This window comes from Paralichthys olivaceus, chromosome 1 (assembly GCF_024713975.1).
Source record: "Paralichthys olivaceus isolate ysfri-2021 chromosome 1, ASM2471397v2, whole genome shotgun sequence".
Classification (NCBI taxonomy): domain Eukaryota; kingdom Metazoa; phylum Chordata; class Actinopteri; order Pleuronectiformes; family Paralichthyidae; genus Paralichthys; species Paralichthys olivaceus.
This window is the reverse complement of record NC_091093.1, coordinates 17,064,396-17,091,802: the sequence shown is the minus strand read 5'-3', so window position 1 is coordinate 17,091,802 and position 27,407 is coordinate 17,064,396. Positions and strand designations below refer to the sequence as shown.

At 39.1% G+C, this 27,407-nt stretch overlaps 1 protein-coding gene across 3 annotated transcripts; it reads left to right on the top strand.

Annotated features, from left to right (window-relative positions):
* The first annotated feature begins 175 nt into the window (after positions 1-175).
* nedd4a (NEDD4 E3 ubiquitin protein ligase a) lies at positions 176-27,407 on the top strand. Of its 3 annotated transcripts, XM_020098875.2 has the most exons (29): positions 176-1,119; positions 3,363-3,436; positions 4,760-4,838; positions 4,939-4,977; positions 5,244-5,297; positions 17,107-17,157; positions 17,536-17,597; positions 17,756-17,858; positions 18,458-18,621; positions 18,711-18,828; positions 19,536-19,700; positions 19,875-19,958; positions 20,174-20,293; positions 20,428-20,664; positions 20,933-21,010; positions 21,185-21,239; positions 21,339-21,397; positions 21,569-21,634; positions 21,804-22,033; positions 22,539-22,660; positions 22,741-22,811; positions 23,103-23,198; positions 23,287-23,360; positions 23,450-23,510; positions 23,598-23,657; positions 23,753-23,860; positions 23,984-24,080; positions 24,340-24,412; positions 25,082-27,407. In XM_020098875.2, the coding sequence occupies exons 1-29, from the start codon at positions 1,075-1,077 to the stop codon at positions 25,182-25,184; spliced, it is 2,748 nt and encodes a 915-aa protein (XP_019954434.2). In that variant the 5' UTR covers positions 176-1,074; the 3' UTR covers positions 25,185-27,407. The 3 variants fall into 3 exon arrangements, 2 of the variants coding, with proteins under 2 accessions (XP_019954434.2, XP_069379745.1); XR_011240890.1 differs by lacking the exons at positions 176-1,119; positions 3,363-3,436; positions 4,760-4,838; positions 4,939-4,977; positions 5,244-5,297 and adding an exon at positions 11,309-12,928 and having other exon boundaries at positions 22,293-22,660; XM_069523644.1 differs by lacking the exons at positions 176-1,119; positions 3,363-3,436; positions 4,760-4,838; positions 4,939-4,977; positions 5,244-5,297 and adding an exon at positions 11,309-12,928.

Sequence of the window (27,407 nt, the reverse complement as noted above, 5' to 3'; positions counted from 1 at the left end):
TGTGTTTCTAGTTTTTACTCTGAGGTTAACCTCAGTGTTTGACATTCAGGTTGCATGCAGAGATGGAATGTAACTACTTTGTACATGTAATAATTTAAATACTGTAATCTATACCTTTTTACTTTATTAATCTGAGAGTTTACCACTTCAGAAAGTTTTTTTTTCTTTAATCTTATTTTGTGCTTCTTTATACCTTTTTACTTTATTAATATGAGAGGTAACAGTTTTTTGTTAGAAAAAGAGTCCAAGAGATGTGATTCTACATAAAGAAAGTGAATATTAGAGATGGTGTGAAGATCTCTTTAGTACTTTTACTTCTCCCATCACTGGGTTTCCTACAGGTTTCCCCCATGGTTTCCTCAGGTTTTGGGTTTCCTCATTGTTTCCTTAAGGTTTTCTTAGGGCTTCCTCAGGGTTTCTTCAGCGTTTCCCTACGGTTTCCTCATTGATTCCTTAATGTTACCTCTAGGTTTCTTCGGGGTTCCCTAAAGGTTTTCTTGGGGCTTCTTCAGCGTTTTCTCAGGGTTTCCTCAGTGTTCTCTTGGTTTCCTCGTGGTTTCTTAAGGCTTCCCTTTGGGTTTCTTCAACATTTCCTCATGGTTTCCTCATTGATTCCTACGGGCTTCCTGTGGGGTTTCTTCATGGTTTCCTCAGTGTTTCATTAGGGTTTCCTGTGGGTTTCCTGTGGGTTTCCTGAGGGCTTCATCACTGTTTATTCAAGGTTTCCTCAGTGCTTCAGTGTTTCCTCCGGGTTTGTTGAATCTATAACAGGGAAAATGGAACAAGAGGAGGAGGAGGAAACCAGCAGAGGAGGAGGGAACAGTATGGGGAGGAGGAAGAGGAGGAGGAAGAGGATGGATACAATGTGTGTGACGACGATGTCACAGTTAACAACTGATTCGGATTGGCGGTGTTTCAAGGCCTAACGTCTCCGACACCGAGGGAATAACACCGACGGAATATAAACTAAACACCAGAGAAGAGGCTGCTGTTGTCCGGACCACTGTCTTCTTCTTCTTCTTCTTCTTCTTCTTGTCGCTCTCTGGGAGGAGGAAGAAGGAGGGCGAGGACATCATGGCTCTACTTTCCCAGCAGATCCGTGGACTTCAGTCGGATGAGGTAAACCCACCGCTCCGCTCACATTTCTCCAGCCGTTAACCCCGTCGTTAGCAACTGGCTAACTAGTTAACGCTAACCGCAGCTAACCAGACACGCTGTCAAACTGCAAGTGGCTCGGTAGTTAAGTTAGCCAGCTAACTTCACACCTGGCTAACTCACGACACTGAGACTTTCCTGTGAGCTAAAGTGTGCTTCTCTCTGATGGATCATCGATGGAGTCGATCGGTTGTAACAGTGAGTTAGTGAGAACCAGCTGTTCGCTTTCTCAGCCAGGAAACACAACAGGCTCTGAGCTGTGACCGCCTCTCTGTTTGCCATTTCCCGTCCACACGGACACGCACGCACGCGCGCACACACACACACACACACACTCACAATGTTGTTTTCCTGTAGCTGTGATCCTAAACCTAAGTCTGGCCCTTAATCTAATGTCAAGTCTTAACCTTTACACAGCCCTTGTTATGAGGATCAGCCCAATGGATTTGAACCAATACTGTCCCCCAAAACTATAGAAACACACACACCCACCCACCCACAGGATTCTGTATTCCCCTCTCTAACCCCCTTTCCCGAACCTTAACCATCACAACTAAATACCTAACCCTCATTTTTACCCTTGCTCTTCCCCTAACCTAATTCTAACCCTCAAAGTAAATCCTAACCCCAAACCAGCCCTGTGAGAAAGTGAGTACTGGTCAATATATACCAATATACAGTCTAACCAGAAAACCTTATCCCTAACCTTAACCATGACTAGTTCATACCTAACCTTAACCTAACCACCATTCACATCTTACCCCTAACCTTAAAGGGATAGCTCACCGAAAAATCCACTCACCACAATCCCAATGATGGTGTTTGAGTCCACAAAACACTTGTTGCTGTAGAATCCAATACGATTTAAGTAAATTGTGACTTACACGTCAGACGCAATACATCAACAGAAAAGAAGAAGAGGACACTTGTTTTGGATTCTGCTGCAACAAAGTTTACCCCTGAACATTTTTTGGGGAACAATTCATACCAAACCTTTTAAAACCATTAAAATCTTACCCCTAACTTTAACCAATTCATACCTAACCTAACCTAACCACAAAAATGATCTTACCCTCTTAACCAGGACATCAGAAATTAAGTTTTGCCTCATTAGGACTAGGTTTTGGCCTCCATGAGGTCTTCTGATCCTCATGCACACACACACACACACACACACACACACACACAAAGACACCCTGTCCCTCTGTCTTGTATTAATTTGCAGATTGAATCCCCCATCCCCTTACCCCGGATATTAATCATCACAACTTAATGCTTAAATCCAACCCTAACCCAAACCTTTCTAAAACTAACCCTAAAAGTAAATCCTAAACTGGCCCTGTGAAAAAGTGCGGACTCACAAAATGTCCTCACCTTTCTAACATGTCCTCGCTCTGTAAGGGCTTCTGCTGCACATGCTCCTCACAAAGAAATAAGTAACAGTTCACAAACTAGAAGCAGACAAAATGATGTTTCTAAGAATTCACATTGGCCCACGTTATCTTTTCCTCTCAGCCTGTGTGATGATTGTGGCACGTCATGATTCCCAAGCTTTACAGTGAAAGCATGAATGAGGCTGTGGACATAACGGGAAATGCACACATGGGCAAAGTGTTCTCAGGATATTACGTAAGACTAAACTGATTGTGTGGGCATGTGACAGTGATTCATTTTAGACCAAAGAAGCTTTTAACATCACCACTAGGACTAGGTCAATTAGTTTGTTTATTAAATATTGTTCAAATAAATAATTGGCTATTCTTTCTGATAATATTAGCTGAAGTCATTTTTAAAGTCAAATATTTGCTGGTTTTTTTTACATTACATTAAGTTTCATTTAGCTGACAGTGCACCAACCATGAGGGAACAAACCCAGATCAACAAGACGTATGAGGATATATTAGGATTGTGTTTTCTTTGTCACACGTGATCACACACTGAATATTATTGAGGTTTGGACTGTTACTCAGACATCACTTTGCTCTGTGGGACATTGTAATAGTCTTTTTTTGGTGAAAATGTCTTGAATAAAATAATTTATAAAAAAATTAAAACATTATTGATCATTTTTTAAGTTATAAAATCAACGATTTATGTAAACCGTCCTTATAACTTCCCACAGCCACATGAGCCATTGTTTATTTTTGTTGTGTGATTTATATGTTCCTGTAGTCATCAGTATTTCTTTATTTGTTTTTTTATTTCAGGAGGATTCCAGAGTCCTTAAAGTGAAGGTCATCGGTGGAATTGGATTGGCCAAAAAAGATATTCTTGGAGCCAGGTTAGTTTATTAAATGTAATGCTTACTTACAGTATACTGTATAACTTTCAAGTAGGGATGCAGCTAACCATTGGTTTCATTATCGGTTCATCCATTGAAAATGTTTGCTACAATCCTGATGTCATCAACAGCAAATCCTCACAATTAAAAATATTTTTCTGTCCATTGACTATTTACTGAATCAACTGACAAGAAATATTCCTTTCAACAAGTTGGTCTATAAATGGATAATATGCATATTTATACTTTTCCAGAACTTTTCTGACCAACTACAAAAACCCAGATAAATTTAATCGAACAAATACTATTTCAAAGAGAAAATCACCAAATGTTCACACTAGACAAGCTGGAACAGATTTTCGTCTTTATGATTTACTTAAAAAAATGAATAATGATCAAAATGTTTCCTGTGGTAAATTTAGTTTTTGCCATGTGTTTTTAATTTCCTGTAAAAGTCAACTCATTATCTTCCTGTATATTATGTGATGAGAATTTCCTGTTGCTAATGAGTGATGGCATTTTGTTTTTCAATAAACATCCAGCAGATGTAAGTTACAGTCACTTGTCAGTGAACCATGAATACATTTATGTTTCATCATTTTGAGTCTGCCACTTAAGTTTTACTACACTTGAATTGAAAGAATTCCAATGAAAACATTTTCCTGGTATTTTCTGTGCAGACAGCGAGTCCTAACTTTTGAAACACAGGCACTTCCTTGGTTGTAATCGCTAGGAGCATATTGAACACCATGCTGTTTTTCTTTTTGTGTAATTTCACTTTCAAAAAGAGTCAAGACTAGTTCCCCATATACACAAAGATTCTTCTGTTAGTTCCTTGTTTATGACCTTTTCAAACCTTGTTTTTTTCCTACATTTTGTTTTCTTTAACATGATGATTAAAACTTGTTCATGCCTCAGCCAAAATTGCTGGTTTGCTATCACTCTAATGTAACACAATTACAAACAACAAACTTTGCTGCAGGCCTATGGCATTACATCTGGGTAATGTGATTGATGAATGTGGTTATAATACACATTACAGTGCCTCTACAAAGTCATTGTAAAATAACAATGATTGTTGACTTTCTATTGACTGTAGAGTGAGCTGGAACCATTATGTTTATGTTTCTCAGGTCTGACAGCAGAGTCTGATCTGATGAGACGAGGATGTTAAGTGTTTTTCTTCCCTCAGAGATAATTCAGAGTCTCGTGGCCAAAGAACCACAAAAACCAGTAATACACAGAGAGCAGAAAGTAAATGATGACTGTATAAATATTTCTAGAGTGATGTCTCCATCTGAATCTAATGTCCTTTTCTCTCAGTGATCCATATACAAAAGTGTCTCTCTATGACCCCACCAGTGGAGAGATCACCAGTCTTCAGACCAAAACAATAAAAAAGGTGAGACGGGGAATATCTGCAATTGTTCTTACACTGGTTTGTAACTTTTGGATTTTACAATTTAATTTAATGATTATTTTTCACCCCTACTTACTTGCAGACGCTGGACCCAAAATGGAATGAAGAATTCTTTTTCAGAGTAAGTGAAACTTAACATTAAACATTTTAAAATGCATATTTTTATCTCTTGTGTAAATATTTAATCTGATGTGTAGTGTATGTTCCAGGAGGTCATTTGTGGCTTGTCATAACAAGAACCTGTTTTGACATACTGTCATAACACTACTGGGTACTTGATCATATTTAATCATAAAATGCTAAACATTCTTGCCTTTGTTGTCCATGGTTTGTTGTTAAACCCAGAACAACTATGTTTTGATTTTACTCTCTATGTGTATGTTTCAGGTTAATCCTCAGAAACATCGTCTGCTCTTGGAAGTGTTTGATGAGAACCGACTGGTAAGTTCATTCATTATATTCAACCCTTTTGTATTGCTCTACTTTTTACTCCACAAAATGTCAGTTCACCTTATTGCTGCAACTAATGATACTTTTATCAATTCATCTGTTGCTGGCTTTTTTTTTTTAAACAGCAATTTGGTGTAAAGAAATAGTAAGAAATGCTGGTAGAATTTTATTTAAAGCCCTTGAAGATGTCTTTGAATTAATTAGTTTCCTTCAAGTATTGGAGATCAATTTTAAGAGCTTCTTTGTTAAAGAGGGACATGCATCATAATTAATAGTTTTATTATTGACAAGGAAATAGTCTCACAAGGGTTTGAAAATGTAAGAGACAGATGTGGGCATGTTGTGTATAGCTGCCTGTTTACATCAAATTAGAGCCACAATCAAATAATCTAACAAAATCTATAAAATCTAATATAAATCTTTTTTTGTAACCTAATGTGTATACCATAAAACACCATGAATAACATGGGGCTGTGTCATGTTTCAGAAGATAAGGGTATCCTCCAGTCAGTGCAAGGTTGACTTTGGTTTCTCTGCCTGTCATACAGTCACCCTTATTTTGCCTTGATGTGTGTGATATTGTTGGAAAACCGAGATACATTGTTATTTAGAGCTGTAAATATGGGCAAAGGACATTGTAACAGCTGCTGCTTACACGTCTAGAAAGACATTTGAAGACTTGCATGTCACGTTGGCTGCTGAATATCATGTGCACTAGACAATAGAGATATTGTCTGAAGTGTTGTTAATGTTACTGGTCAGTTTCTATTGTGACACATGAGGATACGTTTCTTGTGTAAGAAATTAGGTCTGGGTTGTTGTGTGGTTGATAGGGTTCTAATTGAATAAAATCATATTTGTTTCCAAGTTGGGGGACATGGTTTTTACGTCTTGCTTCTCCATCATATGTATCTTAATAATTCCCTGATAGACATTGGTTTTAAGTTAATCTTGTTTGTTGAAATCCTCTTCACGTCCAGATAAAGAGCAGAAGGTTTTGTTTGCGATCTTTGTGGGAGGTCTGTCTCCCTAATTGTGATCGGTAATACCCAATAACCATCACAGGTGATCCGTTGTTTCATTGGTGCATTTTTGACACCAATTTTCTCTTACTGATCACACATATAGTGCGTGGCAGTGTTAAAGGTGTTAGGAATGCCAGGTTGTAGCATACTATCAGATGAGCTGCTGACCCACTTTTCTGCTGAGCTGATGTTCAGCAGACAACCCTGCTGTCTGACACTGAGCTACCTGTATGAAGTGCTAACACATTTGGGGCCGTTGGTGTCCTGCACTGGAATAAACAAGTATTTCTGCATTTGTCCATACTCCAGATTTCTTATGAGATGTTTTCTACTGTTGTGTTTTTAGTATTTAGGTCGTAGTAGTTATCTAAATGTACCACTGTTTACTTACTGAATTGCAGTTACACTGAATTTATTGTGCTAACAGGTACGGCTCAAATATATGTGCGCAACCGAGCAAGGCATCTGAATAATTGCAGTCAGTAAAAAAGCAAATATACTTAAAAGAGGAAGTAGCACTTTGACAAAAATGCAGTGCAGAATAAATTCCAGCATGCAGTTTCAGGATTAGTCTGTTCCTTCTTAGGAGCTCCGTAGTTACAATGAGTTGAGGGATATCTTTTAACCTGTCTTACTCTGCTCAGTGATTATAACTAGAAGCAGCAAATTAGAAGCTGAGAAGAGACAAGTCAGCCCACAACTGTCTCAGTCATCCATTTGCAACCATTTGTTTTTAAAGATCTAGTGATCCGATCACAATATGTCACATTCCTAAGAGTTTCTGCACAGAATGAACAATGCTGTGCTGTGAAAAGCAAATCATGTGATTGTTTGACCCTGCTGCCTTTTAACTATTACATTTGTGATCATTGTCTTTGTCTTGCAGAAAATTGTTTCTCTGAAATGTTGTTTTCTTCTTGTTGGTTAATTGAATGTCAAATGTAGAGCTTGAACAACATCTAACAGTTTGACGTGTTGATAGAGATTTGGCTCATATTTTATTTTCATTTACAGTCCATCTTTAGGTCACAACAAAGAAATACAACAGAGTTCACACATAAGATGTCACATTCACATACAGTATAGTCTGTATCAACATGGTTCCTTCATCACTGTTATTTTGAGTTTGGCTGAATGTTTCTAGAATTTCAGATCACATGACAGGTTTACTAGTCACATGATAAAGTAAACATGGGTGTGACTGATTCAAATCTGCCTTGTCATGCTCCAGGAAGAGTCTGTGTTAATTTGCAGGGTGTGTCTGAAACATGTTTCTATGCGTGTCACTACTGCTCTGACAGAGAAATGGGCAGAGCAGGTGGGGTGTCTATATTTTTGAGCGTGAGAGAGAAACCTGATCTGATAGCATGTCCCTTACAAGAAATTAAATGTGCTGTATGTAATGAATTATAATTGTTCAGAAATTATAAATATAATAATATACTAATAATAAATAATATAATTTTTGTCATTCACAATTTTAAGAATATGCCATCAAAGTTTGTGGTCCCCACAGAAAGAATCCTTATTGTTTTAAATAATCTTACATTGCTTGGCAGTTTCCACTTTCATCAAAGAAATATCAAAGTGTAATGGGCAGTTTGCCAAGAACTGTGTGTTTATTTTTGGCCGAGGTTGACCTTTATCCATTTCTGACACTTTCTCTCATGCAGCACATGTAGAGTACATCCACATAAAGCCAAACACAATTTATAAATGCATCATTTTGTTTTCATATCTGCCCTCCATCCAGGTTAATGTGGTATTTTTCTCCAAAATGGCCCACAGGTTGTTTAAATCTGAAAACGCTAGCTTGGTGTTTTGGGCTAAAAGGATGTTTTGGAAAACGATCACCTGAGTCAGGTGGCAGGTTAAAAAAAACCTTCAGCGGCTGTACTTTAACTGTTGTCCTAAATTTTGAAAAAACATCAGAGTTGTTGCCTGTAACCAGGATTTCCGTTGAAGTTTGTCAATCAAGTTGCCATTATAAAAAAAGGATTTAGATTTTCTTCTTGTGCTGCGATTAAATTACTATTTTATTCTCATTAATCAGTTGTCTGAACATTCTGAAAAATATGTAGATGGAAACAACAATTTAGTGAATTTGACTGCATTAAAACACAAAAATGAAAACAATAGTGTATTGCCCAGACTGTTTGGTGAAAGAGTGAAGGCTCCAGGCTGATCCATAATCTAACGAAATGTTTGTCTGTCCACCACCTGGAAACATACAAGCACAGACACCAGTGGATGATAAACTAAAAAAGCAGTCACAGCAAAACAAATACAGTTCTCAGATGTCCTATCAACATGAAAGTGCCTCTTCATACCTGGAATTAACATGCATCTTAAGTGACCACTTATGATCACATCTCATTTTCCTGCTCCATATACAAATAAACACATAAATTATTGTTTGCGAGGACCAAATTATGTTGTTTTTTAATGTTGTGTTGGTGGTCACAAATAAAATAATGTATGCTAAACACAAAAGTGTAAAAATACTTTGAGTTCATTATGAAAGCGTTTCGAGCCAGAGGATGTAAGCTGAGAAGGAGGTCATTTTAATGTGGCCATGGACACATTTGCATTCACACAGCTAAAGGAATGTGGCCATGTGTCAGATCTCAAGTGCGTCCTTAAGTCTTGAGAGCGTTCACACATGTAGTTAGAGCTGTCCACTTATGATCATATCTCTCAGGATGGTTGTTAATGCCACATCTGAACAGGGCCTCTGTGTCACTTCTAGAGACAGCATGAATATAGGGTATGAACATGTAGTCACTGCCTGCAGAAGTTACCATGGCAACTCCCTCGTCAATGAATGACCACCATGAAATGTTACGGAAGAAAAAAAACACTAAAATGATAAAGAGCTGGATGTTGTGCAAGATCAAGACTAAGGCCACATTCTAAGTACACTAGAAATAGTAAACGCACACACACACTTGAGAGTGAAAATAAAAAGAGTAAAATTTGTAATCACAACAGTGATTATGCAGTTATTAACTGAGAATGATGCATTAGCAACACATTAGCTCTAGATATCAAGTAGTGGCCAGCTTGGTTAGCAGTTAGTTGATCACAGAAAAAAACAAATTCTACCAAATCACAGCTGTTATACAGTATGTACAGACAGTGCTCCATGAGAACATGTGGGGAACTGATAAAAGATTCTTGTCAATATTTGCTTGGACAGAGATCTGACAATACAGTAGATAATTCACTCATTCACTTCTCCCTATATAACAACACTGAATAGTTTACACTGTAGTGAGCCTTAATTGAGATTTCGTAGACTTACTTATCATTACTGACACTTTTTAGCCACATAATCGTATTTTATCAATCGGTCAAATAATATGAAGTAGTAATTTTGGCCGCAGTCTGGATGTTACAGCGTCAGTTAAATTGCTATAGAGCTGTTACTGTAGTGGTTGCTCCAAGCAACACAATGTGAAAATGAAACAAACTGCTTGTAAAATAATAAATACGTATATTTGATATGTTAGGGATTCATTCTATGTCTATTCTATGTCTGAGTTGGTCTCCACAACACAAATCTCAGCCTCCGCAGAATATCTTAAAATTAGTTGCATGTCTTCACATTTACTGGAGGAAGAACCGATCGGATTTTGAGGGTCAAAGATCATGCTCACTTTGACCTCACAAAAAACATTTTTGTCTCTTGAACATGAGATCTTAAGAATACTTTGGGTTAATGCTCACAATTGTGGCTAATTTTGAAAATATGTTAATCACCATCAAACATGTGACATCTTTAAATTTTCTATCCACATGCACGTTTAAGTTTTTAATCACGAATAATACATTCATTATGTGAATCAATGAGGGTGGCCATGTCAAGTGTCATGTTAACACGTACTTAGACATTAGTCATGTTACATTTGCACCTGTTGATTGACAGAGCTATCCTTCTTTCATGTCCAGTCTCTACTCTAACCACACCCCACTGACACACTTGTAATTCAAACATTTTCTTTAAAGACTGAATTAAATGTAGCCTGTCCTTCGCCAACTTTATGTTGCTTTATTATTGGCATAATACTCCACTTGTCATAGTGTGTAGTGTGAGTCACCAATCTTATCTGATGGCCTACACACCAACATCAATAAAATCTGCTTTTGGCTGGATAATCAAATAATATTCAAGCACGATGTTTCTAGGCAATTCTCAGCTCTACCACAGTGGTGTGTCCTCTAGTGAATCATGTTTTTATCCTGGCTCTACCTCCTACTATTAAACATTACACTGATGTGGTTCCAGGGTAATGTCCTGAAATAGGTTAGCCGGGCTCAATAGGCAGCCATTAATAAATAGGACTGTCAACAGCCTTGGAGTGGAAATCAGACCATCAATGACTGTTACATGAGGTGTCATATAACAGGTGTCGTGTCACTGTCAAAGTAATCAGTTATTTCTCATTCTTGTCTTTGCTGAGATAGTATTTCGAGGATTCATTTCTCTCCAGGACATGCACAACAATGTTTATATTAATCTAAAAACAACAAAGTTATAAGTTGTAAGTTTGGTGAGTTTTGCCTTTTAAAATCTCTTCCGCATAATATCAGAGGCTATGCAGGATTCAGGATTATGTTGAAAGTCATTGCCTTAATTTCCTGTAATTCAATAGCAGTGGGTAAAAATATTTGTGGGGGGCACAGAGCAGCAGAAACATTAGAAGCAGCGCTGCAACAGGAAGTGGAGTCTTGAGTGAGTGGCCTCAGGCAGTTGTAACCTTTAGCTTCAATCTAAGATGCAATGTAAAGAGCCACCATGTTGCTGTTGATTTTTCCAGTGGGGTAAATGGGAGTGAGGAGACTGGAAAAGACACAAGCTGTAGATATTAATGTGACTGGAGCTCAGTAGGTACAGTTAACCAGCAGCTAAAATAAGCTAATCTTATATAACAGATCAGCTGAGGAAACTGTAGTTTTTTGTGTAACTTTGTTTTTTGTGTAAGGTTTAAGCTCCTTAGAGGGGCTAACCTCAGGGAATGCTCTAGTTTCAAAGGTCGTATGTTTGGGTCATGTCTCCAAACAGAACCACTGACCTCCTCTGACTAAGAGCTGAGATCAGCCTGGAGAGGAATGTAGGTTGTCACCAGAGCTATTTTGGCAATGTACAGCCGCTAATGATTGTGATCACAGAGCAGAGCTCGGAGCAGTTGCTTTGCTTCCCTTTTTTCCTACCAGCAAGTTTGATCATGCAGCTCTTACTGGCGCTGCAGGGATTAGAGAGTTAAACGAATGGCACGTCGGCTCCGCTTGCATTTTGCGTCAAGGAGAAGCAACACGGACCCTCTGTCAGAAAGCCTCAGCAGCCATGGTGAGGAGAGTGGAGACAGTGTGTCAGCTCGCAGCCCCGCAGAGAGTCTGGCGCACAGTTCAGTCCACTTGAAGGTGACTCCTCTGTCACCAGACTATGCTAATCTACAGCGATACTCTTCAGTGTTCATACCCAGAGTTAACGTTGGAGGATGTAATAAGAAGAGTATTCTGCAGATCTCCCTGCAGCCCTGTGGTAAGTTCAGTGGAGAAGTGGATGGCAGTATAGAGGATGGAGAGCAGGGAGTTGAAGGAGGAGCAGGTACTGGCTCTGACGGAGGCTCGTGTGGCAGCAGCATGGCCAGCGATGCTGGGTACTGTAGCAGCAACAGCATCTTTGAGCCAGAGGCTCCAGAAAAGCACAGGACCACCCAGGAGAGGAGTCTACCTCGCTGCAAGTCCAAGGTCCCACTGAGACGGTGCTCCTCCTTGGTTATATTTCCAAAGAGCCCCTGCAGTAGCCCACCTGCCTCTCCGGTAAATCCTGTGGCTCTACCTGCTCTTCCACCAGCACAGGGTTCTTACCAGTCATCTCATCAGACATCTGCCGGTGATTTCTCACAAGATGATGAGGATTTGAGTTGCAAAGGGTCCACCACCATGGCAGTAATTGGCCATCGTCTCCCAAAAGGAAGCTTTTCAGGCGACTTCAGGGACACAAAACACATGGTGCAATTTAATATTCCTTTACAGGATGAACCAAAATGCAAAATGGAGGACAGGAGTAAAGTAATGGAACTGTCATCTACCCTAGACAGATCGAATCGTCACTCTAGCAGCGTGCTACTACACTTTGCCCACCAGAGACCAATGATATCCGGGAAAGGAGCTACAACCACAGCTACAGTGAATGTGGAATATCCGGAGGCACTTAATCCAGCCGCACACCCTAAGGGCGAACATCAACCTCACAAAAAACTGTATCGTAGTACCTCTGCTTGTTTGTTCTCCTCAACTAAATCATCAGGGAAAAACCAGAAGGTCTGTTCGTATGGAAAAAGCCAGGAAAAGGCTGAGGATAACCAATGTCATCGTGCCATACAAAGGAGCTTTTCCCTGGAGGTGCCCTATGCTAATACTGGAATTTCCTGCCATGTTTCGAATCCAAAACTCAGTAGTCCCTGCTCTCCACATGTGCACATTCATTTGACTCCTTGTTGTCCTGCTAAGTTACCAAACGCTGCTACTGATGTAAACACAAGCCTTAAAGTGAATAATTCGCCAAAGAGCCCAGGTCAAAACACCAAGGTGAGTGTAAAGTTTCTATACAGGAATTGATGAATGCTCTCTGACCATCAGAAAATAGAATTACTTCTTAATGACTTTAGGGGCAAACAACTTGTAAAGGTTGAAAACGCCTGACACGTAAGGCCCTATGGAGGACTACAATAGAGTTCTGTATAATGTTGATAAACTGGTTCAAGTAGATTCCATACTGCTTTGGTTTAACTCCTCAGGTGACACCACTTGACTGTCATGAATACAGCAAATCCATTAATGTAGGCTCATTGCTACATTTGACATCTTCTTTGTTTATTATCAGTTTATTGTTGTAAAAGATTAGCGTGGAGAGATTCTTTTTCTGTCACCATTATAATACACGCATTTTTCATAGTGGTGATATGCTGCAATGTACTTCTTTCCTTTACTGCTATCTCCATTCAAATCCGGAAAAACTCTGTTTACTCAGGGTCAGCCATTAGGCTCGCCACAAGCTAGAGCGACACTCAGTAACTGAGAAGATGGCTCCAGCTAAATCATGCAATTAACAAGCCCAATGTGGACAAACATTCAGAGGTATTCGGTTACATTATGGTAAACCCATTAGCATATTAGTTTCCGAGAAAAGTGTCAAAGAGAAGGGAAAAAAAGACCATTCATTTGCTGTTTATCTTTTGGTGCGTGGACGTGTGCTCAACTTTAGAATAGTTTTTTAATATTCTGTTAGTGCTATGAGTAATCGTCTTAAGTATTTACCCAAGCTAATTTTAGTGGTGGGAAAAGCAGTGCCCCTTGCTGATATAAATAAAGTGCCTCTGAAATATTCCCCCTGACTCCAGATAGTCTGGTGGTCTGTAGCACTGCCCAGTCCCGTGGATTCAAATTTAACAGCATGATACTAGAGCAGCGCACAGTCATGCCAGCCATCTGTGGACATGGTGTGTGTGTGTGTGTGTGTGTGTGTGTGTGTGTGTGTGTGTGTGTGTGTGTGTGTGTGCGTGTGCGTGTGGTGTAGGCATGATGGGAGTGTGAGTCTTTCCCAGTAAATGTCTGGTGTGTTCCCTTCCCTACGTGTACCCCTGCCAGGCAGTGTTTGTGAAATATCAGGTGTCAGACCCCCCTGCATTTAGCAGGTTGTCAAGTAAGAAGGTCTCTTCCCGTAATTAGTGAGTCTGCTTACTTTTTAAAGATCAAAATGAGCTTTTGTTAAATCTAGATTATATTTTCATCTGTTAAATTGCCCCTAAAATATCAGACATGACTAAAAGAAGCAAGTATCAAGTATGTTGCACTTGTATTTATGTATTTAACTTTCATGTTCATAGACCTTTATGCATATAGAGACCAGTGTCCCATCACACATCTTCTTAGAGCGCTGCATCAAATACACACCTTTGTTTTCATTCACAGCAGAGCAGCCTTTTTTTTATTGCTCTGAGTGATTCAACCTGTACAGGTTGAGAATGGGAGGGGTTAAGGTGGGAATATATGATGTCACAATACAATGAGATTGATACCCGTTGAACGAGTCATTCCAGCTACACAGTACAGAATTGAGCTGTCAGTCAAACCTAGGTGTCATGAGAAGAGGTTGATCAGAAAATACCTATGTGGAGGCTTTAACATGACAATCAAATAGTACATCATAATTCAAATAATTAGGAGATGCATGTGAAAGTGCTAAAACTAATAAAGGTCTCAAGAATTTAAGACATAACCTCCTTGGCGGAGGTAAAAAAAGGGTGCTGACGCTATTTACTATTAGTGGCTAAATGAGCTACGTACTCACAAATGACCTTCCTCATACTGCAGCAATAAAGAGGACCACATCGTTTCTACTAATAGTCAAACAATCCCAACACCTACTAGCTTATTTTGCCGTCATTAGTTATTTTCAGTACCAGTTACGTGGCTTCTCAAAGGGTTACTCATGGTCTGATGTTCTTATCTTGGGTGCCCTTGTAACCTTTGTTCTATGTCGTGAGTTAATGAACGGCCAGGTGTGACCAAACGACACGTCAGGTGACGATGAGTCACAGATCTCTCTGAACCCCCCAAAGTCATAACCTCATGAAGGCACGGTTTAGATCTTTATCAAGTTCTTAATCTTTGTTATTATGGACTGTCAATATTTGACAGTGCTGCTGCTGCAGTGTTTGTGGTCGAGTTGTGTAGCTGTATTTCGAGTGGGGACATTTTACATTTGAGTCAAGGAGCAGGAAAACAGACCCTCTGTCCACACTCTCCTAACCATGGCCGTTGAAGCTTTCTGACAGTGTGTCATCTTTTAGCCCAGAGTCCGAGTTGGAACTTACTTCATATATAATTTGGTTTTAAGACAACTCATCTCTTACAAAAGGAGCCCAGGCACCTGCTTAAAATCAATATGAACAGGCTTTAAATGTTCAAAAACTAGATTGAACTGTCAAGCCCCTGGTCAGTTTCATTACAGACTGCTGCCTGCAATGATAACATTATCTGTGTAGCTCCTCTGAAGTTTAGGTTTCACAAGCTGCAGTCCACCTGTCAAAAGTTGTTTGTTGTTGCCGAGCTAAGATGGATATCACTGAGCTTGCTCCACAGACACCAAAACATGCGTCTGTAGCTGTTTGCCACCGCCTCATACAGTATGTGCTCAGCTCTGCTAAATGCCAAATGCTCAACTCAGTTGCAGTTGGAGTCACATGAACATTCAGGGATGCTCTGAGCGCACATTTATCTTGGAAAAACTTGTCCAAAGCATGAATCACCCCACCCTGCAATCGTGAATTCTGTTTGTTAAAGATAATGAGATGAGAGCCTCACAATATCTGTTGTAATCATAAATACAACAGGGAAGAAATTTGGGTTTTACAAGGTTTTATATGAAACCACAACTACTGGACTTACTTTACACATTCTAGTAAATCTATAGAGTAGAGTACTGATGCCTCCTCAAAGATGGATATTCCAGAAGACCTCACTGTCGAGGAAATTGTACAGATACGTTCTTAAAATCCACAGCAGTTATAAAAGCATGGAAGTTTGGCACATTGTATACACAGATATAATTCATTTTATAACACAGTGCTTTACATACTGCATTCAAAACATTACAAAAAGAAGGAAATGGCATAAAACATTGAAATACATAATGCACTTCTAATGTACATTGATTGTTGATTAATTGTGTTCAGTTTCTCTGTTGAGCTGATTTGCTGCCTTTCTTTGCTGTGACCAAGGAGTAAACTGGACTCTTTATGGATTGGAGCTGTTGTTTGGGCATTAAGTACGTCATCTAGAGTTTTGAAAAGGAAAGAAATTCAACTTAAGTTAATAATGAAAGCAGTTGTTATTTGTAGTTTTGCTTTGTTCACTAGCTGTAAAGCGTGTCCCACAATTGCAGTTTTAAGAATTCTTGCAGAATATCAAATGTTTGTGGGAGAGAAGGGGTTTAAAAAATGTAGGGAAATGAATAGTTCAGACTCATAATTCCAGGTTAACATAGACTTCCTTGTTTTCTTGGATGCACTATAAGACGTACAAGGACAACGGGGGTCTCCGTCTATTTTTGTTCACATAAACACTCTATACCGCTCAGACAGTCTGACCTGCCGAGGCGTTAATTTGGTCTCAAAGCTGGCTGCCACAGCGCAGAGCGTTACCCCACTGCCTTCTGCCTTCGAGGCTATAACGGCTGTGTGTCATGCAGTGAACGCGTGAAGTGTTCAAAGCAAAGACAAATTATCTGACAAATGCTAACATTATTTTGGTCGCAGTCTCTCTAGCAATAACAGTGCAGCCATTCATCATGAGCTGATAAACACATTCCTACCCAGGCTACATGCTAAATATATATGGAAATAGATCAAGTCATATGACTTGTTTCAAGAAGTAAAACGGCTCAGTGTTTTTGCAGAGGATGAGATTTTCTCATTAGATTATCTGTCTAATCTAATGATCACATATGGTGTGCTGAAGAAAATGACCTGTGACAGAAAGAAGTGCAGCAGATAAATGAAAAAAATTGATAAATGTATTGATGAAATGAAAAAACCATGATATGACCACTTTGAGAGACAGTCTCACTGTTTGCTGCTATGTGGATATTGTTGTTGTTATCCATACTCTGAAGGCCCCTTAGTAACAGAGCATGTGTCAGCGTGTGTGGGGGAAGAGATCATACTGGCATGATCCTGACGTGTGTGACTTTCTCTCTCCGTCAGACGCGTGATGACTTTCTGGGACAGGTGGATGTCCCCTTGAATCAGATACCGGTGAGTCTTGTTCTTTTCATATCACTGTCTGATGTAAGTTGAGGGTATTTTGTTTTTGCTGTATTTGTTACTGTACAACCTCCCGACCCCAACTTCACCCATGTCACCATGTAAACATGAACACCCTTATTCGGGAGTCTGTTCCACATCGCTGTTTATAGTTTTGGAAACACGGCCTGTCATGTTTATGTTAAATCCATTTATGTTTTATTATAAATACAACACCCACAAATTAGCCCCTATGGTGAACGGTCATCCCTGTTTTATGTCACTGTATCTTTAAATATACTTTGTTGAGCAGGAGATATATTTATGCAGATATTTAAATGTTTGAGGAATTCAATATTTCCTGTTTATATTGTTTTGTGTCTTTCTCAGACAGAAAATCCTAACACTGAAAGGCCATACACATTCAAGGATTTTTTGCTTCATCCACGAAGGTTGGCATGATTCCATGGTTATTTCATCTTTCCCTCTTTTACTTTCCATGTTTATTTGCAGGAGGAATTCTAGGTCACAGTTCATATTTTATTTTTAAACATTCCTGACCATATTAGTTTCTCACTTGTTCCAAAAGAGAATTCTTTTTGTCTCACAGCCATAAGTCCAGAGTCAAAGGTCATCTACGTCTCAAAATGACCTATCTGCCAAAAAACCCTGGTTCAGAGGAGGAAACAGCAGATCAGACTGAGGAATTGGATGTAAGTTTGGTTAAAACAAGTCAATGTATCTCCAGTGATCATCACAGTTATCACAAATCCTTCATAGATTTTAGTTCCCAGTCATTCTGAGTTTCTACTTGTACCCATTTAGATATCACTTACAGCTTGTAGAATCCCTGTGACTGGACACTGAATATACACATTAATAATATAGGTTCATTTGCATAATTCTCTGCATCATTTATTTCATGCTTATTAATCGTCAACCTTGATATTATTTAGGTAAAAAAATTATTGAAAATCCATGTATAGTATAACCCAGGCATTATAATAGTTTATTTCACCAATGCCTAATATTAAAACAATCTAAGGTTATAGCAGTAATATTACCTCTCTTAGAGCACGGATTGTCCATTTTATGATTAACACACAGTGTGTCCATGGCCTTTAAAACTATTCTGTTGATGTCTTCAGAATGATTCTAGTCGACTTAGTGCTTTCCTTCTCATCTTAGTTTGTGAATTTTCTTCTAGTTTGCAAGTCTTCTTTGGTTTATGCAGTTACACAGCAAGCATTAAGATATTGTCTCTGTCTGGCTCGTGACGCCCATTTTGAAACTTTGTGTTTTTGTTGCGCAGCCTGGTTGGGAGCTGCTCGAGGCTCAGGACATGTCAGGTCCCAGACAAAGCCAGCTGCTGCCTCCTCTGCCCCCTGGCTGGGAGGAGCGGCAAGACAACCTGGGAAGAATCTACTTTGTCAATCACGAGAGCAGAACCACACAGTGGTTTCGACCCACAATGCAGTAAGACTTCTCCCGAAATCCCAGCAACAGTGCATCGCTATTTTCTGGGGGTGCAGTAATAATTGTGTGTATGTGTCTTTCCTAAACAGGGACAGTGATGTGGAGATGCACAGAAGACAGAACAGTAATATAGATGTGGAGCATGCATTTAATACACGCAGACAGATCTCAGACCATGATGAAAATGCCACACGAGAGTCTCCCGAGGTAAATTGAACTCTTTTGATAAATGTGATTTGCATGCCTTTCGCGGAGTTCTGCTTTTCCTCCATCACTGTTGATACCAGCCTGTATTTTTCCTTTGTGTTTAGAGGAATATATGAGTATTAAATGACAAAAGATCATTCAGAGTAAGTGAACAGAACTGAAAGTGTTTTCAAATCACAAAAATGTCTTAGATCTACTGAGCTTGGTTCACTTCCACTGTTCTCATGTTAAAAACGCACATGCTGAGCACCAGATGGCACACACACACATTTAGCTACTGTCTGGTGAATGTAGTGGACAATTTAGCAGCTAAAGAACCAGATTTTTCCCTCAGGAGTGGTAGAGACCAGAGAAGACTAGAGAAGTTAAAAAGAGAATCAATATTAGACTTCAGCAGGATAAAAGTATCACACTGCCTTTTTACAACAATTTTTAAAATGCTTTTGAGGTGAATGGGAGAGGAAGTCAGTCGTTGTAGCTATTCTATGTACAGTAGATGCCATGTTGTGGCTTGGTGTTGTAGTGGTAATCATATCAGTGACATTTTTGCTTGTCCTGTAAGAGCTTTAGCATAAACACTTAAAGAAAAGCACTTTAGTCAACTCTCATCAAACTAACTTTGCACTGCATACTTTGAGTAATTTGGCAGAGCTGTTAAATCTGACTTTGGTTCCTGCTTTTAAAGTCTCCTCTCTCTTGTTTTCCAGAGCTGGGAGATCATTACAGAGGACGAGTCCACCATGTACCACAGCAATAACCAGCTCGCATCACCTCCACCCCAGATACCTGCAGAGTTCCACTCGTTTTGTGGCGAGCTGAGAAACTTGCAAGTTTCAGGGGCCACAGCTGGAGAGCAGCGCACCTCCCACACCGTGAGTCATGTTGTGCACAGCATAAGGTTCTAGTTACCAAAAGTCAGAGGAAGAGAGGCTCGTAATTAGATTAATGTGAACCATCAGCTTTCAGGGAGAGAGGGAGAGAGGTGGAATATGCATTAATGGCCAAGTGATGATTGTTGTCTTTGACATCCTTTCCCTCTGCTACAGGATCATGCTAGTAATTCAAGCCATTCCAGTTTCAGAAGAAGCTCCCAGAATTCAATTGGAGAGGAACATCCTGTTAGTCCTGTGGTGAGTGTTTCAGGAATCACACCTACCTCCATTTTACCAAACCTGTCTTTCATCAGAATGTTGCTGTCATGGCCAATTCTCTGATTCTGAAAGAAACCCAACCTGGTGTTTTTGGTTCAACGTTATTATGTCTATAGAAAATATATATTTTTTACTAATTACTATATTTGATTTATTGATTATTGATCACTGAATTTACTTTTCATGTCATTCAGCTGATTCCAACCTCATCTGGCCTGCCTCCAGGGTGGGAGGAGAAGAGGGACATTAAAGGGAGACGCTACTATGTCAACCACAATAGTCGAGCTACAACTTGGACACGACCCGTCATTCAGGTACATTTTTAAATGATGTATACTGGCACTCTGCGTGACTATTTTTATCCCCTACTTCCCTCTGATTAACAATAATCCTATGTGCTACAATGCTTACGTGTCTCTTATTGATCTAATTATGTTTTATGTGACAGAGAACCTCAGAGGCAGCAGCAGCAGCAGCAGCAGCACCACCACCACAGAGTGGTTCAAGTTTACCCCAAAGTCCGCCACCGCCACTGCCCACTACATCCCCTGAGGCATCTCCTCAGCACACACCAAGCCCAGAGGCCACGAATGAATCTAGATTCTTGCCGACTGGTTGGGAAGTTCGCAGTGCTCCCAATGGAAGACCATTCTTCATCGACCACAACACGAAGACGACTACCTGGGTGAGAACATAGCAGACAAGAGGGCTTCTTGTTTACTCTTGTGTCCGAGGGGGGACAACCCTCATGGGGTGCAGTTCTTCTGATGGCCACTAGAGGCTAGTCTCAAGCCTGTCTATATGAAAATAAACGTTTATCTATAGAAATACAAAGCCAGAGGTTTATTTCTACAGCCTTTCCTTTAACTCAACATAACAGAAATGTCAGTATCAGTATCTATATGACTATTTCTTGAGTAAGCATTTCCTGTCTTTTGTTTCCCTCCAAACAGGAAGACCCCAGACTAAAGATTCCTGTACACATGAGGAAGAGACCCTCACTTGACCCTGCTGATCTTGGCCCTTTGCCGGTAAATTAATCAGTAACCAATCATCTGAAAAGCATTCATTGACTTTAGGCTTTAGATCTTAGGCAAAAGACTTATATGGCGCCTTAATTTGCTCTGAGTTGTGATGTATCATCAGACCTGATGGTATTTAATTCTCTAAATCCACCTTATTTTCTTCATTTTGCTTTATTCTAGCCTGGCTGGGAGGAGCGAGTTCACAGTGATGGGAGGATATTCTACATCGATCACAGTGAGTATGACAATTAAAAAAAACACACATCATGAACTAATATGATTATTATTCTGTTTCCTTGTTAATTAATGTACTCTTATGTGTTTTATTGCATAGACACCAAGACTACACAATGGGATGATCCCAGATTACAGAACTCAGCTATAACTGGACCAGTGAGTATAGATTATTATTGACAGACTATTACTCAGTAACATGTTACATGACATTAACATAGAATCAATAAAAACTGTTCTTTCTTTTAAATCTTACAGATTTCCTGAATATATGATCACAAGCCTCACTGTAGATTGTAAAATGTATTTTAATGTTTTTGTTCATTACAGGCTGTGCCTTATTCCAGAGATTATAAACAGAAGTATGACTACTTCCGGAAGAAGCTGAAGAAACCAGTGAGTGTCTTCGAAGGACAACTGTTGATTATACTGTATATCAAACATTTGATGAAACTGGCATTCCTTTAAACTCTGTATCAGTTTCTCACTTTCACTTTCAAAATCGCTCTTTATTTAACCTGCGGATTATTGTAAATTTAAAGGACCTCAATATGTTTTGATGTAGGCTGATATCCCAAATCGCTTTGAGATGAAGCTGAGACGAAGCGCTGTGCTGGAGGACTCGTACCGACGCATCCTCTCAGTAAAGAGGGCAGATCTGCTAAAGGCACGACTGTGGTTGGAGTTTGAGGGAGAGAAAGGACTGGACTATGGCGGCTTGGCCAGGGAGTGGTTCTTCCTCATGTCCAAGGAGATGTTCAACCCGTACTACGGACTGTTCGAGTATTCTGCCACGTGAGTCAAAACATTGTCTCTGTCCTAAACCTTATCTTTCAGTGTGATAGGTTTGCATTTACATATTTTGTTATTTCCTTTTTTAGTTTCTTTTGTCAGCTAGCTGTAATAATTAAGACAAGATTTGGAGAATAAAAGGTTACAAGAGTGTTCAACATCCTCCTCACTGACGATTCACTCAAATGTAGAATTAAAGTGCCTGTTTTCTCCAAATATATAAATGTACATAAGACATTCATGACAGATCTTCTGCATCCAGCGTCCCTGTGCTGATTTGAACGCCATGTGATATTTGCTGCGAGGAATAGTTTCAATGGGGAAAAGATGTTCTTTCTTCGTTCACTGGCTAAATCTATAAAAGATGAGTCAGAATCTGCTTCTTTGTGTTGACTAATCATTAAAGGCTTAAAGCCCAAAAGATATCTTAAAAAAAGAGCTACAATTATCTATAGAGAGGGAGTGGCTAGGTGTTTTTGTGTTGGTTAAGATGAGATCTGTTTTCCAGGGACAACTACACGCTGCAGATTAACCCTAACTCAGGTTTGTGTAATGAGGACCACCTGTCCTACTTCAAGTTCATCGGCCGTGTGGCAGGCATGGCTGTGTATCATGGAAAGCTGCTGGATGGTGAGTGATTCTGAAATGTATTCTCATAAATATTATTTTAACGGACAGCAGTGACAAACACGTCTTTGTTTCTTCAATAGCTTTCTTCATTCGGCCCTTCTACAAGATGATGCTGCAGAAGCCGATCACCCTCCAGGACATGGAGTCCGTTGTGAGTATCACTTTTTTTCAACAGAAAATAATACGGGTGACACCCTATATCAAGATCCTCAAACAACAGATGATCTGCATGATTTTTATTGTGGTTAATGTGCCAATTTCAATGACATGTTTTTAATCGCCTCTTAAAACTCTGTGTTAAAAAAATCTTTTAAAGCAGTTTTTATCCATATAGTAATTTAATAATCCAGATAATTTCCCAATGGCAGTGTGAATTCACACTTTCTCTTGAAGGTTTTCGACAAAGTTAATTATTATTGTTGTTGTTTTGTTGTTTTTGCAGGACAGTGAATATTTCAACTCCTTGATGTGGATTTTGGAGAATGACCCAACAGACTTGGATTTGAGGTTCACCATTGACGAAGAGCTGTTTGGACAGGTTTGCTCAATGTCTTGTTTTTGCCTCAACAATTTTCACTTTGTGATAAGTGGTTTCTGTAAATTGAAATGATTTTATTCCTGTTCAGACTCATCAACATGAACTAAAGCCGGGTGGCAGTGACATTGTCATCACCAATGAAAACAAGAAGGAATACATAGAGTAAGAATGGGAGCTTGTCTCTTAAAAGAAATAAGACACTCATTGTTTAATTGTGGTTTGATGCTGACCTGCTGTTTTGTGTTTGACAGTCTGGTGATGCAGTGGAGGTTTGTGAACAGGATACTGAAGCAGATGACTGCATTCAAAGAGGTATCAATTCTTTTGATAACTTCCGTGGCATAATCATCAGTTTAGCTGCCAAAGACTTGGAATGAAAATGGCACTTTTGTGTTTTAGGGATTCTTTGAGCTGATACCACAAGATCTGATCAAGATCTTTGATGAGAACGAGCTCGAGGTGAGTTTGAGTTTCTCTGATGTGCTGAAATGGATCAGATTCATTCTAGAAAGATGACTAAAGATCTGTCTACCTGCCTTATTTCAACTCCACAGCTGCTCATGTGTGGTCTCGGAGACGTGGACGTGAACGACTGGAGAGAGAACACCAAGTACAAGAATGGCTATTGCTCCAACCACGTAGTTATCCAGTGGTTTTGGAAAGTAAGACAACTCTCCATGCCTGGAGCCAAAAATCTGGAGCTGGGTGGCATTGACCTGTCTGTGTTTGTCCTCCTTTTAAGAAGAACTTTGTTTATTTGTATGTTTTCTGTTGTGTTGTTATAGACAGTGCTGCTGATGGATGCAGAGAAGCGAATCCGGCTCTTACAGTTTGTGACGGGAACATCCAGGGTCCCAATGAATGGCTTTGCTGAACTCTATGGTGAGCTCATCTGTTGAATTTTGCTGTTATGTCTGCGTTTCTTTCTACATTGTCCACTCTTCTTCTTTCTACTGAATCAAATAATTATTGTCTTTTGTTTCCAAATGAGCGACTTTCTTTCTCTAGTCACGTTTCTCTCTCTGTACTGTTTTCCCTTGTCTTCAGCTCACAGGTGGCTTGAACTTTTCTTTCTTGTAAATTAATTCCAAATGACATGATGTTGTCTGTATGTCTGATATTTGATGGTCTTATTTTCCAGGGTCTAACGGACCGCAGCTGTTTACCATTGAGCAGTGGGGAACACGCGATAAACTCCCCCGAGCCCACACATGGTAAGGACTTTTTTCTAATATTTAACGTGGTTGTGTTAAGCAATGTACCCTAGACCGTCTTCAAAGTGTTTGCTGACATTTATAAAGGTCAAACGCAGAATGTGTTGTTGTAAAAGCTTAGAATGTTTTCAGCCTTCATTGCTAGAATTTTTATCCAGTGTTTTGCTTCAGTGTTTGTAGTTTCAGATTTATCACAACTCTGAGTAGCATTCACCTTTGTTATGCTCCTGTAATGTGGCCACAATGTTTGGATCCCCTTCGCCTTCTGAACACACTTATGGACTAGTTCAAATGAATATGTAACTAGTACACTGCTCATTCTTAACCTGCTTGTTTAGAATCAGCTGTTTGTTTGGCCGATGGTGATGCTGTTGTAGTTTTCTTTCTAAAACAGTCAAATTGGCCGGCAGCAATTGAGCCACAGCATTACATTGATGATTCCCAGCTGCTGCTGCTACAGAGCGCTGGTCACCTGTTTATTCAATATTAAAGTTTTCACGTATCCACATTGCACCAAATTTGATACAGAACCTTGTTGTTGTTGTTTTGACAATTGTGAAAATCTGAAACTAAATTCTGAGGTTGATTCCTGCAAATGCACGTTTTTATTACTTATTCTTGGATGGGATTTTTAACCTTTATTCACTTCCTGTCTTTACACTCCTGCAGCTTCAACCGTCTGGACCTTCCTCCTTATGAGTCATTTGAGGAACTGAGGGAGAAACTTCACATCGCTATTGAGAATGCACAAGGCTTCGATGGGGTGGATTAATCACGGGCGTGGTGAATAAACTGACATTTACTGCCATCAGAGTAAAGCTGATGCCAAGCAGCTCAATGTGGGGACATTGATGAGAGAGACGAACTGTGCGTTAGACTCGGGTCTTAATCTGCCAGCAGTGTGACAGATGAAGGACAGTCACACAACCCTCACTTTGCTCCTCTGTAGAGACGTGTGGAGAAAAGGACATACAATCTGGACAGACCGAGGAATTAAATCACGCAATGTAATGTTTACAAATTAGATTTTCTTATTATTCTATTTCTTTTTTTGTCATTTTATACGTCGCTCAAAAGTGGATCGACTTTTATTTGTTCTGTTAAAACATTTAATATTTAAAAGTCACGATTCGGTGAAATGATAATATTACAGAATTTAATGTGAATGTAAAAACATCAGTTTAATTTGGGGTGAACAGCTTCAGAAACACTTAATTCTCAGCTTCTCACATCAGAGACTTAATGTAGTTATGTTAGCCATAAGCCTGTCTCTGACACTTCATGACTACAAACATATGAGGGGCGTTGAGTTGGACCATTGGTTAGAATAGGCAAAGATACTGTGGTGAAGTTCATGTTTATATAAAGATAATATACTGTCAGTGTTTGATGTATGAATGAGACTTACACCCATGTCTGTTGTCCAGAACTAACTCCAAAATTACTAAAAACTTAATGTGAACAAAGAAATTGGCTCAGCTGCTCAATAAATTCACACAGAAGATTGGAAATAAAAAGATAGAGGTATCAATGAGTTTATTACACAAGTGTATAAAGTTTTAACCAACAAAACATGAATATAAATTTGTAATTCAACCCAAATAAATCACATGTGAAGATGTTTTCTTCCCCATTTCCTTCATTTAAATTCTTTACGTTAAGTATACATTTTTCATTCCAGTATATCAGAATCTCTAATGCAGGAAATCCACAATGTAAACACCTCATAAGCATTTGTAGCAGTGATTACACTTGAACAAAGTGTATTAATTCAGCTTTATAGTAGTGAGACACCAGTACCAGGACCAGTAAAAGGCTCAACTAATTATTATGCTGTATTGGTGTTGTCCACAGGGGGAAAAAAGTGACTACATGCAGTATTAGACTGTGCTGATACTATGCATAATTGTACATATTGACATAACAACTGAATATCACTTGATTTTTTAGTTTATCATCAAAATATATTGTACATAAAAATATAACTTTGCTGTCTATTAACTGACAAAGCAACTGTCAAACTGAAGTAAGAAAAAAACGATATCAGTGCATGTCTACATTATGCATCTTTTAGTTTTTTCATTCATGATAAGTAGCTAGACATACTAAAGTAATAATTATATGTATATATTCACATTATATGTCCTGGGCCATGGCTTACAGAAATCTTCTCAGATAGACTATGTTTAACATGTTTAGTTATTGTCTACTCACAGTGGGTGTCTACTAACTGCGGCGTGGTGCTCTGTTCTTAAGAGTACAACTTTTGACATTTATTTTGTTGGTTGTCAAAACATGTACAGATGATTGTTTTCAAAATCCCTTATCATACCTTTGTAAGAGAGTAGCTGCACTTAAGCTGTGGTTTTAACTTTTCTGAATGGTAAAACATGTGTTTACACTGCCTGCCATGTTTACAGGTCGTTGAGAAAGGAAGGTATCATGGGTTGGTTCTTGTCTCTGACGACACAGTTTTATACTTACGCTTTTATAAAGTGAAGCACTTTGTTAATATTGATGAGTCTTACTTCTAAACTGTCTGAACCTTGGCCAATCTGTCACCTGCAGACTGTTTAAATCACTCTTTGAAAAAACATGATCTATGCTTCAAGTGCACATGTGTTTAAATGTTTACATGTGAACATCGCTGAAAATAAGCACATTCTCCTCTTTCGCTGATTTCAAGTTAAATACCGAGGCCTTTGTTTGTAATATACTGTAGAATTTAATTGTGTTTATTGATGTTCTAATCTCTAAATGGAAGTACTGTTATATATGTATCATTCTCTACTGAACAAACTGAATAGATCAACACTTTATTTCCTATATATCAAATTATAGAATTTAATTAGAACACCTTAAAGTGCATTACAACAACATACATGCAACATATTTGCAACAGGGGGAGGGTGAAAGCTGGTAAATGCAAATTTGATGACCTGTAGTAAACCAAATTGAATATAACTGAAGAATAAAAATGATTAAGAAACAACAA

Coding starts and splice junctions, on each gene's coding strand:
- nedd4a (XM_069523644.1), top strand. CDS start 11,603: ATGGCACGTCGGCTCCGCTTGCATTTTGCGTCAAGGAGAAGCAACACG. Junction 17,859..18,457: donor ATCAGACTGAGGAATTGGAT/GTAAGTTTGGTT, acceptor TTTGTTGCGCAG/CCTGGTTGGGAGCTGCTCGA. Junction 19,701..19,874: donor AGCAGCGCACCTCCCACACC/GTGAGTCATGTT, acceptor CCTCTGCTACAG/GATCATGCTAGTAATTCAAG.